Source organism: Sporobolomyces koalae (assembly GCF_050403365.1).
Source record: "Sporobolomyces koalae JCM15063 DNA, S_koalae_JCM15063T_v1_ctg1, whole genome shotgun sequence".
Classification (NCBI taxonomy): domain Eukaryota; kingdom Fungi; phylum Basidiomycota; class Microbotryomycetes; order Sporidiobolales; family Sporidiobolaceae; genus Sporobolomyces; species Sporobolomyces koalae.
Genome location: NW_027481770.1, coordinates 1498572 through 1511596, shown reverse-complemented (window position 1 = coordinate 1511596; position 13025 = coordinate 1498572). Strand labels below are relative to the sequence as shown.

Genomic DNA, 13025 nt, shown 5'->3' with positions numbered 1-13025 from the left:
AGAGGAGAGGACGGCAAGTTACGCAGTCGAGCGGAATTGCGAAGGGAGGCGATGCAAGCCATCTTCCTGGCTTTGAAGTTTGACCCGCCAACCCCGAAAATTCGAGCCCGATCCTCCCTCCCATTCATCCCGTCGCTCGAGCCTGTACACGCTGCCACCGCTAGGGTCACGATCCACTCTCGAGCCGACTCAGCGATCTAAACCTGAGTGTACGCAGCGCAGCAGATCAATCAACGGCTGATCGACCCCGCACTCTCTCCTTATCATGGCCGCGCCAGGAGCATGTCAACCCACGCCGATCTCGACCATCTTTGAGACGACCACGCTCACGAGCCTCGTGCCAACCGCATCAGGCTCGACGACCTATGTGTTGGTCGACCCGCAGGCGGTGAGCACCCCATTTCTGCGCCCGGCCCGCCTCGTCGAGCTCGCTCACCCCTCGCGCCTCTTTGCCTGAACAGGAGACCATCGCGACCACATTCAGTACGATCGGTGGTCAGCTCGTACCAATCCGTGCCACTGTAACGGGCGCGACTGTGTGAGGATCCTCGCTTCTCATCTGTAACCCCTTTTTTGTTTTTCTAAACCGGTCAGCTGACCCGAATTACCTCCTCTCCAGGACGACCACCGAAGCGCTCACTGTCACTCAGACGAGTCTCATAGTGACATCGGTACCGGTATCGACCGTCTTCAATTCTTGTCCTGGCCCGCCTAATCCAACGTCTTCAGCTACATCGAGTACTGTCTCGTCCACCTCGTCTAGCGTCCCGACCAGCTCGTCGACAACGACATCCTCAACCACGAGCTCTACCCCTACGACTACATCGACACGTTTGACCCCGTCTTCGACCACCACCTCGACCCCAACCTCATCGGCCGTCTCGTCGTCGTCTTCGTCTGCTTCGTCTGCCTCTTCAACTGCCCTTCTTCCCTCGAGCAACTCGGACTCTTCGAACTCGTCATCCACCTCTCCGAACAATCTCGCAGCGATTATCGGAGGTTCCGTCGGTGGCGGAGTTGGTGCAATCATCCTCCTCGGACTCCTGTTCTGGTGTTGCTGTGCCCGAAACCGCCGCAAGGACCATGGCGATGATACATGGCGATCACCTCCGCCGTTCCTGACGGGCGAGGTCGGTCACGGTCACCATACAAGCAGTGCAGAGGATCTCGAAGAGAAACCTGGGGCCGCGTATCACAGTGGTGAACGAGGCAGCAGCGGCAGCCCGGGCAGGCTCTCGAGAAAGTTTGTCGGAGCAGGAGCGGGAGCTGCACTTGCAGGCGGAGTTTCGGCATACGAACACGGTTCGCAGCGGCGCAAGAGCGGCAAGTCTAGACCGGCAGACGAACAAGACGCGTACTACCGCAACACGTGGGTCGAACCCGAAGCTCCGCGCAGACAGGAAACCCCTGTCAGTGCTGGGTTTGCAGGAGTTGGAGCCGGAAGAGCAACAGGAGGAGGTCCCGTCGCTTCTTCAAGGATTGCGCCGCCACAACCTCAGCGACAGAGCACGTTTGCCAACATGATGGAGAACGCCACTACGTTCGATCCGCGTGCGCGGGACGGAGGATGGGCAGTCGCGAACGAGCCGTTCAACGGCCAACAAGGGTCTGCTGTCGCTGGTCCCTCCCAACTTCAACCACGCAGCCAGATGCCTCCTCCCATGCCGCTTCCACTCCCAGGCATGGACTACCGACAAAACAGCCAACCAGGTCCCGAAAACTTCCTAGTTCCACCTTCCCAGTCGCGCTTCAACCGTTACGATTCACCTTCTCACCAACCGCCCCAACCCGGTCGCAATCAAACGAGCGGATACGATTCGCCTGCACCTTCGCACATGTCGATGCCAGCACTCGGTCCCTACGTCGCGACGGGCGACAGCGAACGAGGGGGGAATCAACTCCGAGTGACCAACATGGGCACTTCGACGACGGCTGGGAGCGATTGGGGTTCGACGCAACAGCGCTACGAAGGGGATTGGAACGATCCCCGCGAGGAGCTCAACGACGATCAAGACCCTTATGGCGGTCTCGATGCTGGTCTCGATCATCGCCAACAACGGTATTGAGCGCATCGCCTCGTGGTTGATCCCTGAACCCTCAAACTCTCTTTTTTCCACTCTGCCCTTTATATGTATCTCGCTCTCCTCTGTCGTCGCTATATTATCCCACCCCTGTCTCCTCTGCCCCTTTCTTTCCGGAAACCTTCGTGTTTTGTCTCCTCTTCGGAGCACGAAGGATATGGGTTTTCCTGCGTGTTCAAACACGGAATCGCTGCAGCTTTTTTTTCGAATCGATTTCTTCTACGGACAATTGGAAAGCATCGTCAACATAAGTATTGATTCCCTGGAACCTTTGTCGTTGACCAGCTTTGTTCAAATCCTGGGTTTTCAATGAGAGAGTTGACTCCCGGTACCAACGAACCTCTCGCAACAAACGACTTTTGAAAAGGAAGAAACTCCGACTTGCAACGAGCGAGCTTCGACCTCCGCAGGGGTTCAAGAACGCGCTCAACGGAGGCACAGCTACCAAAAAAAAAGCTCGGTCCTAGATTCGGTGTCAACGAAGAAAAAGAGAAAAAAAGGAGGAAAATCATAGACAGTGTAAAAGGTGTGGATCCAACGGCATCTAAGAAGAAAAGGGCAAGAGAGAGAGGAAAGAACGAAAGGGAAAAAAGAAAAGGTGCAGCTGCTAGAGCGCGGGTATCGATGAGAACGAGGGTGTTGCGAAACGAACGAACGAACGAATGCCTGAACGACGATTGCGAAGATATCGTATATGATAAGAGAGCGATCAGGTCTAGTAGTTGTAGATCGAGAACGAAGCGATGCGCCAGTAGGCTGCGTCGACACCAACAACTCGAAACGTCAGCAAAATCGATCGACTGTAAAGCTCGCAAGCGGAAAATGACGTACCGTGCTTGAAGTCCCATCCGCGAGATTGAACGTAAGCGGCGCAAGTGTCGAAACCGGTCATGGCGGCGCAAGAGCCCTGGGGCTGACCGGCATACGAGTTGTCCGTGCTCCAGACACCGTCGGCCCAGGTACCGCAGAGGTTCGTGTTGATGATGAATCTGGATTTGCGACATCATGAGTGGATACAAACGAAACACGGAAGGCGACAGGAGACTCACTGTTGAGGCTGGAAGTAGGTCGAAGGGTCGCACGAAGAAGCCGAGATGTACATGTCGGGAGTCGTCCACGAAGAAGGGTTCGGGGCCTGGCTGAGGAGGTCCTTGGGGATCGAGTCGCGCTCGAACATCCAGGCCTTGATACCGGCACTGCTCCACTCGAGGACGTAGACGCCTCCTCCGTTCGCGTTCGCTCCGATGCCGGCCGTGTCCTTCCTCTTGGTGCGGAAACCACAGCCTTGGGCGGCGGTCGCGTCGGCGTTGCAGTTGAGCGCGTTCTGGGACGCGAGCATCGCGTGTCCGGTGTACCCGCTCGTGCCAGCCCAGCAGCCCTCACCCGTGTGGACACTGAAGCTGTTCATAGTCTGGTGCGAGACGTACTCGACGATGTCCTGGTCAAGGTCGGGACAGAAAGGGGTCAGATCGTTTGCAAGCTCGGATCGCCGCACGCGCACGTACGATTTCACCGCCTTGGGGCCAGTTCTCACCGGTACTCCAGATCGCGGGCCTGTCGATTCTGTTCTGTCAGCTCTGACTTGGCAGCGCTAGCATAGGAAAGTCTGTGCTCACCATGCACCGCAGACCTCTGTTCGGTGTAAAAGATCGCGCCAAGGTTTTATTTTTAGTCAGTCAACAAAGAAGTGGTCGCGACGACACGCGCTAAACGCGGTGAGAGGAAAGAAAGCGTACGGGGCATGCGCTCGACGTCCCACACGTAGAGACCCTCCGAGTAGCGCTGCTTCGTGACGAGCTTGACGGTGTCGCGAGTCGGGCCGGAACCATCAGGCGAGACGCGGATGTGCGACTTGCCGTCCTTCACAGCGACGAGTCCCTCCTTCCAGGCGGTAGCTTCGTCGACATCTGATGAGAGCGGTGCGTGCGAGCGCGAGCACAGGTCAGCCGGTTGCGAGAGCGGAGAACGATAGGTAGGAGCGCCATGAACGCACAGTTGGCAAGTCCGCCGTTGGACGACTGCGTCTCAAAGTTGAACAGGTCGAAGAAGGCTTGACCGGCATGCTGACCGGTGAGCTGGTAGCCACCTGCGCGCTTCTTGAGCGACTCGTGGCGGTGGACGGATCCGGCCGAAGAGGTGTGCGCGGCAACAGACAGCGAAAGGGTCGAAAGGACGGCGGCGGTGAGCAGATGCATCGTGGAGTCGAGAAGAAGGAGAAGCGAGTGTCGGAGCAGCTGATCAACAGCTACTGTCAGAGAGGCGTGAGGCGAGAGAGACGAGACGGAACGAGCAGAGAGAAACTAAGCACAAAGCCAGGCGCCGGGATCGGGCGACGAACGCGTCGCTCGCGCCCGCGGGGAGAACGTCGTTCAACACGGACCTCTCACTTTTTTTCTACCACCAGGAAGAGCTTGCGACGCGATGGAGAGCGTGTCGAGTAGCTAGATCTACCTTGAGCTGCGTTGTACAGTGTATCTAGTTGCAATCGAAATCCGGTTCGTGCAGCCAACCCTGAATTTCGAGTTTCATTAATGCTCGGGTCTCTCTCGCATCTGTCCACCGCCCCGACCGCCGACTCTCGATCTCGTGTACAATTGCAGCTCGACGCCACTGCATCGAGGTTTCCTCCCTTTTCCCCCCTTCTGGCCCGTCGCACGCTTGCGCCCCCTCTCGTTTCTTTCAATCTCGCAAAGATGCGCAGCATCCTCCTCGCCGTGTACAGCCTCGGGTGCCTCCTCGCCGCCGTTGACGCCAAGACATACAAGCTGTCGCAATCACTCTCAGGCCAGAAGCTCCTGTCGGCGTTCACCTGGCAGACGGGGTCAGCACGCGTCCCTTTGTGCATCGTTCAACATGAGAAATTGGAAATTGGAAATTGACGCAACCCCTCCCCCTGTTGTTTACCCCGTCCTGAACCCGTCTTGTCGCGGTATTCCGGGCTTGCAGACAAGCTGACAATGGAGGCGTCGCCATGTACAACTCGCTCGCGAGTGCCAAGGCGAAAGGACTAGTCAAAGTCGACAAATCCGGAGCAGTCCAACTTCGAGTCTCGACGCAGCAGGTGCAATCGCTTCGAGACTCGGTCCGACTCGTTTCGAAACAAACGTGAGCTGCCATCCTTGCGAATCGAGTAACGCGACCCGCTGAACTGAATCGTTTCGCCACGCTAGGTTCTCGGGAGGAGGCCTCTTCGTGTTTGATGTCAACAACATTCCGAGTGCCCAGGGCGCATGGCCCGCCATGTGGTTCACGGGAGCCAACTGGCCCCAGCAGGGCGAGATCGACGTGATCGAGGGTGTGCACGAAACCACGATGAACGCCATGTCGACCCACACTTCGGCCGGCTGCTCGATGGGTACCTCTGGCTTTTACGGCACGTTCATGATGCAAAGCTCGCAAAAGACCGACTGCGACGCGCGCGCGACCGACTCGCAAGGGTGCGGTGTGCGGTCGAAGAGCAAGGTCTCGTACGGACCTGCCTGTCAGTTTCTTGACCTCGAGCTCTTCAGCTTGCGTTCCTCTTCTGACCGGCTTCTTGCTACCACGACAGTCAACAAGCAAGGCGGAGGAGTCTATGCCCTGCAGTGGGCATCTTCGGGCATCAAGATCTACTTTTTCCCGCGGAACGCCATTCCCTCTGATGTACGTCTCCTTGGCATATTTTGGATGTCCATTTGCCATCCAGTCCACTAAGATATCGACTGATGAAACTGTTGCAACAGATCAAGAAGGGCAAACCCAAGCCTTCATCGAAATGGGGAACGCCTCACTTCTACGCCGCCGGCTCGAGCTGCAACCCGTTCAAAAAGTTTTCCGACTTGATGCTCGTGATCAACACGAACTTATGCGGCACCTGGGCCGACGGAGTGTGGGGCACATCCTTGTCTTATGCTGGACAAAACCAATCCCCCGCTGCGATCACCGGTCACTCCTCGTACGTTCCGATTTCGCGCACCAACTTTGATTGACCGTACAGAAAAGATCTGACCCAGCTATCTCATGTCCTGCTAGATGTGCCTCGTTTGTGCAGAACAATGGACACGCGTTCCAGAATGCCTACTGGGGTATGTGCACTCGTTTTCGAGCTCTCTTCCAAGGTTCCGCCTTGACTGACACTCTTGGGTCTCTGCTTAGGCATCAACTCGATCAAGATCTACAAGTAGAATGCTCCGACCCTAGTCCCGCGCTCACGCACAAACCATACAGCTTCCAAGCCTTGTCATCACTCATTCATTCATTCTCCACGGAACCCCGTCGATACCCGTGTCCGCCTCTCTCTCTTCGATCTTTCTTTCTTCCAACCCTCACTTTCGCCCTTCGGAAACCTGCCTGGCGCAGGAATTCCCCTTTTGTCCGAGAGGACAATCGGTTGTTTAAACCCTGTGGATAAAGCTGCCACCGAGATTACCTCCCACTCAGCGGTCCTGCTTCCCATTCGGGCACAACTCGTAGCACTATCCCTTCTTGTCGTCACTCCTTGCTGTCATTTCATTGCTGCCTCCTCGGCTTGTCAAAAGTCGACTTGTCGCGTTCGCGGTCACGTGCACGAGAAGACGGGTCGTTGCGCGTCGGGTTTCTGCGGAAAATGTCCAACGCAGACCTTGTTCTCATTTCGTAGCTGAGAAAGTCGCATAATTGACTGAAGGACAGGTGCATGCAGCGGAATGAGAGCTGCGCGCACAGGAAGAGAGATAAATGCGAATTCACGTGCGCTTCGTTCGATCGATCACTCCCAGCTCTCGCAAACCGATTCTACTTCATCAAGCGGACGACACGACTTGTCGCTGACCTCGAACCGGTCGCGATGGAGGCGTACCTCGATGGACTCCCACGGTCAACGTCGTCCACGTCCATCTCGAGCGAGCAACGGTCCACCGCCTCGACGGCTTCCACTCTCAGTTCGACCTTTACGTTCTCGAGCATCTCGTCGTTGTGGTCTGGATTCAAAGAGGTAGCGGGTTCAGAAGTGAAAGGGTTCTTGCATGCGGTCCGCTCGACGACAACAAACTTGCCGCAGCAGAGTGGGGGTGATCAACTCGCGAACGTCGGCGACAAACGGGGAGAAAGACCCTACGACGCGGACCAAAGAACAAGCACACGTCGAGACAAGCGAAGGAGGGTCGAGCCTGACGTTTCAACCTGGTTGAACGACAACGGTGAGATCCGTTTCAGGACTTTCAGCTCGTCCAATGTTGCAAATCCGCTCACGTCTTGCCATCTCGGAGCGACCTAGTCCCACCACTCATGCCTCCAATCTCACCTGCACTACAAAATCGTCACATGTCTTCGTCACCGCCACCTCCAGTCCACCCATCCTCGCCGAATCTGCCTCAAGTCGCACGTCGTCGACTGCGCGCCTGCAACGATCAATCCGACATCGAGACACTCGCCTCAGAGAAGAGGTACGCGACGGCGCAACAGGCATCGTCTGCACCTACGGGACTTCGCTCATTGAGCGGACGCAGAAAGCTCGATCCGAGCGGAGCACCCTCAACCTCGTCCGCCCTTCACCGACGAGATCCTACGGGATCAGGCGCGACAAGTGCGCTGAGAATCAGAGCATGGCAGCCGAAACAAAATGCCAGTGACAGTGAGCTTGAAACCAAGGTAAACATCAGATTCTGACCTGTCTCTGGACGTCACTCATGAACAAACCTGGGCTTGCAGCTCGCCCCGAACATAGCACCTCCCACAGTCGCAAAGAAGTCTTCAATGTGTGCGACAGCAACGCCTCCACCTCCGCCACCGCCTCTGCCTCTCATGTCAAGTTCAGCCAGCCAAAGCCGACTCGCACCGTCTGCTCATCCCGTGTTGTTTTCGGCTCGGGCATCGCTCAGAGCGGTCCCGCTTGGCCGCGAAACAAACAAAAGTCGAGCCTCTGCAGTCGCGGAAGTTCCAGATATGGAGTCCTTCCTAGATGAATTGGGAGAGCAACGACGCAAGCTACGCAAAGTCGGACTCCCGACGAAAGCGGGACGCGACAAAACCTTGACTGGCAACGATGAACTAGCACAACTGCTCAGTGAGCGATTCATGTCAGCTGCAGAGTGTCGATTTCCGAGCGACTGACAAGCATCGTGGATGATTTGCGCAGGGCAAGCTATAGCGAAAAAAGGCCCGAGACCAAGCGGCCCGCCCTCTTCTGCTTCTTCTTCTTCTGGAACGCCTCTCTGGCCATCAGGCTCGAGTCATCAACTTTGCGTGCCCGAAAAGTCCAGATTTGGGACCACCTTGTCGAGTTCTCGCTCTCATCCGTCTCGGCTCTCTTCGCACGCTGCAACTTGCAGTTCTCGTCATTCAGCCGATGATCAGGCGGTAGGCTATGCGACACTCTCGGGAGATTTGTCTCGAACGACAAGTTCGACAGCCTCACACTTGAAAATCTCGGGTGACGAGCCCACCACATCATCCCGGACTCTTTCCCCAGAGTTTGAAGAAACGATCTACGATGCCACGCCACAATTGTCAAACACGCCGATCCAGAAAGTTCCTCCCGAACATGTTGACCAACAAGAGGTTTCAGCAACTGTCCGATTATCGGCAGCAAGACAACGCACGAACCCCAAACACTTGCCCGGTCTCGAATTGGGATGCATGCGACCCATCACCCCACGTCGTCGAACGAGACAGAGCCCTAAAACCAGCAGGAACAGTTCGTCACCGAACGTGACCCATATCGATCTCGATCCCGAGGTCGGAACGGAAGAGACGGTTCTGTGTGGAACTGGAGAACGAGTTCCAGATCCAAAGAAACCGTTTGGAAGAGCCTGAAAATTGTTCACGTTCCCACTGTCTAATTAGTTGTTTACGATTCCCCTCTCATCAGTTTTTGATTCTTAGTTCTATTCCCCCGTCTCTCGTGAATCAGTGCAACATAGAATTCCGTGTCGTTTCTCTCTCCGAATCGAAGCAGAGAACACAGAGAGAGAGGGGGGCGATTTCGCTCTTTGTCATTATTCATCTTGTACTCAGACCGACTGCACCAACTCCCCCGATCCCTCTGAACCTAGCAGCAGTCGTCGACGTCGAAGTTCCCGTTCCTATCCCTCCAGTGATTGAACCCGTCGTTCGATGACCTCTTCCAGGGGGGTTGAACGCACTCGCTGGGAAATACCCTGGGAAACTTTTTTCACTTGGACTCGTTCCTCCTCTTCCAACCCCAGTAACTGGAGGTCTCGAATGAGCTTGAGCAGGTGCGAGACCTCGTTCCAAAGACCTCAGGTTTTCGACGTTCAATTGTCCCCTGATCATGGCTGGTTCAGAAGGTTTCGATTTCGATCGAGTTGCTGGAGAAGAGGAAGAAGTGGTGGTATTGTTGTTGTTTGCAGCGGTACTGTTTGAACGTTTGCGAATACGAGGATGGAGAGAAATGGTCGGTCCTGAAGGGTCTTCGAGATCGACTGAAGGGGTTCGACTCGTGCTTGTGCTCGTACTGCTATTGCGACGATCTCGAAGCGTTCTTCCAGTCTTTCGATCGGAGTCATCTTGTTGGTTCTGATTGCGAGCGCCGTTGAACACATCATCTTGGTTCGCTCGAGGTTTCGCAAACCCCGCTCGACCACCAAGGTTCGATTCGCCAGGTGGGGGTGGTAGTGGAGGAGTTGAAGTCGAAAACTGATTCAACTTGCTACTTCGTCTTCTTCTTCTCCTCCTCGTCGAATCGAATGATTCGTCGTGACGCTCAACGTCGTCATTATCGTCTTCTTCAGTGTCGGAATCGGCATTGCGGTGCTTGAAATCGGATACCGAGAATGAAGGTGGCAAGTTCTCGTTCTCACACGCGAGTGGATGAGGTCGATCAATCATGGTCCAATCGTCGACCATACCTCCGACAGGTTCTCCCGTCAACATGGATTCTTCGTCCTTGGATAACGACTTCTTGTGATGGTGGTGGTGATGGTGGTGATGGGGTTGAATCCCGGGTAGACTGATCTCGACTCGACCGGGCCAGACTACTCGATCTTGAATGATGGAGCGAATCCTCGCGTTGAGCAATTGCTCGACTTTTGGAACGTCCTCGAGTTTCGCACGACTGCCGAGCAAGGACGAAGTGGCAAGGTCGAGCGTAAAGTCCGGATGAAGGGACAAGTAGATCGAAGGATGTTGATGAGGAGAGTTTGACGAGTTGGATGCAGAATCTCGAGAAGGGTTCGAGGTTGGAGAAGCGACAGTAGGAGTCGGTAGTTCGATCGTGACTGTGCCCGAGAACCGTTGCAAGGTGAGCGCGAGCGAGACGGGCAACACGGCGAATCGAGGTCGTGGGAAATTCATAACGACTCGAGTCGAGACCGCGAGCGAGACTTTGTCGGTGTAGTCGAGATCGAGTTCGACTCGAAGTCCTTCTCCCGTATTGCCACTAGGTCTCACGCGCGCGTTGCTCAGTTCGGGATACCCTTCACCGAGTTCGACTTCGTCGACCTGGATCTCGTCCAATCCGATCAATCCAGCACTGCTCGATCCATCGTCGACCTCGTCTCCGTTCGGTCGCACTTTGCGATTCAGCGCATCTTCAATGAGTCCCCTCGCACCTCCAGCGAGGTGGTTCGAAGCGAGGAGTCGGTAGCTCGAGAGGAGTTGGGCGATCAGGACGTTGAGCCAATCGAGAGATTCAGGCGAATGCGACGAGAGGTCGTAACCGATCGAACCGAGGATTGAACTGGCCGTTTCTGGCAACACTGTCGCTGCGGTACCCGAACCAGAGATCTGCCAATCCGGGAGTCGCTTACAACGTGAGCGGTAGTTCTCGCGAGCAAGAGAGACAGAGACAGGGACCCTTACTTTGGAATCGGTCGTCGTGCGAGTCCTCCGTCGTTTCTTCCTCGGATCCTTCTCTCCCGTACCCATGACTGCACCTGCTCCAGATTTGCGTCGTTCGTTGCCATTAGAAGATCCGTCCTCGTTCAATTGAGCGAGTTCGCGTTCCCGTTTGGCCGCGCCTGGATCTTCAAACACGACGTAACGCAGGAACAAGACGGCGAGTATGACCCTACGCGAAACAGAGATAGAATCAGGAACCCTGTGAGATTAGAGAGAGAGAGAGAGGGACGCGATTACATGGACAGTTGACCCAACAGGACTCCTTGCGTGAACGTCAGCCGAGGCCAGAATGAAGTCGTCGTGGCCGAGTACATCCGAGGTGGAGGCAACGGCACGGTCTTGACCGCCATGTCTCCTTAGGTGTAACCCTAGCCCGTCAATCGGTGATTCGTTTAGCGAACGAGAGAACCTCGGTCACTCGGCTCGAATTAGTCGGTGCGGCCACGAGTGCCCGAAAGGGAGAGGCACGCGTAGATTCGCTGCAAGGAGCAAGCGCTCGGGACCCGAGAGGAGGTTTGAAACAACAGGCCAGAGCGTGATTCAAGGGTTCGGCAAAGAGGGGGTCCGCCGATCTGCAAATCTGAGCTGCATGCGCTGCTCACACCCATTTAACTCTTTGCAAACATTCGCGAGCAGCAAAACACTCGCGCTTTCAAGGGAACGACGACATTGGGGGTTTTCCAAAAATATTGATTGCGTTTCTCCCTTTTTGCAAAAAGTGGGTGATGCCTCGAGAAAAGAAACTACAACTGTCAAGGGGGCGATTTCTAGATCGTTTAGAAAGTTCCCTCTGTTCGGAGCAAAGCGATAAAAGCGATTCAGTCAGCCTGGAGTTCGAGCTCGAACCAAGTAGGTTTCCGGTCATGAAAGACGTACCAGCAGCGACCTCGGCGTTACCGGTGGCAACCTCCTGGGCCTCGGGCTCTTGCGAAGCCTCGGCAGCAGGGGCGGGCACGTTGACGGCACCGACGTTGACCGACTGAACAGTTTGCGACTGCTCAGAGTCAGCCTTGGGCTCGGAGACTATAAACAAAAAAGGGTCAGGGTCGGACTTGTTTGGGGCAGAGATGAGGGGGGAATCGCAACATACTGGTAACCATGTCGGGGAGGGGCTTGGAAGGACCAGTGCGACCCTCGGGATCCCAGGGCTTCATGATCTTGACCTTGATACCGAGGACACCTTGACGCATGAGGACGTGGCGGGTGGCCTGGTCGACAAAGTCGCGAGCGGGTTGACCAGAGTGGATCATGAATCCGTCGGTGAACTTCATCGACTTGGCACGGGCGGCACGGAGCTTGCCCGAGACGACGACCTCGACACCCTTGGCGCCCGACTCCATGACGAAGCGGAGGACACCGTAGCACGCACGGCGGACGGCGAGACCACCGAGGAGCTTGTAGCGGAGCGACTCGCACTGCGCGACGGCATCGAGACCACGGTTCTGGACCTTCTCGGCGTAGAGCTCGACCGAGCCCTCGGGGAAGCGGAAACGCTTCTGGACGAGCGAGGTGAGCTCGCGGATGCGGCGACCCTTCTCTCCGAGCACCTCCTGGGTGTGGGTGGCACGGATGATGACCTCGGTCCTCTGGTGGGTGACACGGACTTCGCAGCCCGAGTATCCCTCGGACGAGAGGGTCCTCGAGAAGAACTCGGAGAGTTCCGCGCTGCAGACGGCGAGCGAGAGTCGGAGGGCGAGGTGAGAGTAGACGCGAGACGAAGAGGTCGAGGCGAGGCGAGAGATGCGCGGTGCGACAGATGACGAGTCGATTGAATAGGGCGAGCAGGCGAGTCGAGGTGTGCGAGTAGGCGAGAGAGCGAGCGAGTGCAAGCGAGATTGGTCGAGAGGCAAGGGCGATAGATACAGTCTCGATCAGTTCTCGCTCGAGATGCCCAATCGAGCAGTCACTTTGAACGCACTAGAAGACACCGTCAGCGACGAATCTGTACACGGGGACGAGCGGGTGAGGGTCAGCGGATGTTGCAAATTTCCAACCAATCGTGGTCCTCGCGGGGACGGGCACACGAGCGAGCGGAAAGGCGGACGTACTTTCTGCGCTTGGAGATGATCTGGGAGGAGGCCATGGTGAGTAACGGGCGAGGTCGAGTAAACTCTTGAGGACGGAGTC

The 13025-nt window shown here is 56.1% G+C and overlaps 6 protein-coding genes across 6 annotated transcripts; 3 read left to right on the top strand and 3 right to left on the bottom strand.

The window, feature by feature from the left end:
- Positions 1-265: 265 nt before the first annotated feature.
- JCM15063_003721 (uncharacterized protein) lies at positions 266-2066 on the top strand (the record flags this gene model as incomplete). The annotated part of the gene is made up of 3 exons (XM_076675642.1): positions 266-388; positions 462-538; positions 620-2066. 3 exons carry the CDS (start codon positions 266-268, stop codon positions 2064-2066), a joined length of 1647 nt encoding a protein of 548 aa, XP_076537726.1.
- A 730-nt stretch (positions 2067-2796) lies between these two features.
- On the bottom strand, positions 2797-4276 carry JCM15063_003720 (uncharacterized protein; the record flags this gene model as incomplete). Its single annotated transcript, XM_076675641.1, has 7 exons — positions 2797-2837; positions 2913-3070; positions 3131-3519; positions 3587-3635; positions 3698-3713; positions 3818-3988; positions 4075-4276. The coding sequence occupies 7 exons, from the start codon at positions 4274-4276 to the stop codon at positions 2797-2799; spliced, it is 1026 nt and encodes a 341-aa protein (XP_076537725.1).
- A 498-nt stretch (positions 4277-4774) lies between these two features.
- JCM15063_003719 (uncharacterized protein) lies at positions 4775-6244 on the top strand (the record flags this gene model as incomplete). Its single annotated transcript, XM_076675640.1, has 7 exons — positions 4775-4902; positions 5028-5186; positions 5252-5562; positions 5632-5723; positions 5804-6015; positions 6093-6145; positions 6216-6244. 7 exons carry the CDS (start codon positions 4775-4777, stop codon positions 6242-6244), a joined length of 984 nt encoding a protein of 327 aa, XP_076537724.1.
- A 641-nt stretch (positions 6245-6885) lies between these two features.
- JCM15063_003718 (uncharacterized protein) lies at positions 6886-8852 on the top strand (the record flags this gene model as incomplete). Its single annotated transcript, XM_076675639.1, has 4 exons — positions 6886-7237; positions 7315-7688; positions 7749-8103; positions 8383-8852. 4 exons carry the CDS (start codon positions 6886-6888, stop codon positions 8850-8852), a joined length of 1551 nt encoding a protein of 516 aa, XP_076537723.1.
- A 186-nt stretch (positions 8853-9038) lies between these two features.
- On the bottom strand, positions 9039-11248 carry MMM1 (ERMES complex subunit MMM1; the record flags this gene model as incomplete). Its single annotated transcript, XM_076675638.1, has 3 exons — positions 9039-10784; positions 10860-11067; positions 11136-11248. 3 exons carry the CDS (start codon positions 11246-11248, stop codon positions 9039-9041), a joined length of 2067 nt encoding a protein of 688 aa, XP_076537722.1.
- Positions 11249-11674: 426 nt separating this feature from the next.
- Positions 11675-12981, bottom strand: RPS3 (40S ribosomal protein uS3 RPS3; the record flags this gene model as incomplete). The annotated part of the gene is made up of 5 exons (XM_076675637.1): positions 11675-11688; positions 11775-11921; positions 11989-12563; positions 12817-12840; positions 12947-12981. The coding sequence occupies 5 exons, from the start codon at positions 12979-12981 to the stop codon at positions 11675-11677; spliced, it is 795 nt and encodes a 264-aa protein (XP_076537721.1).
- Between the last annotated feature and the right edge of the window lie 44 nt (positions 12982-13025).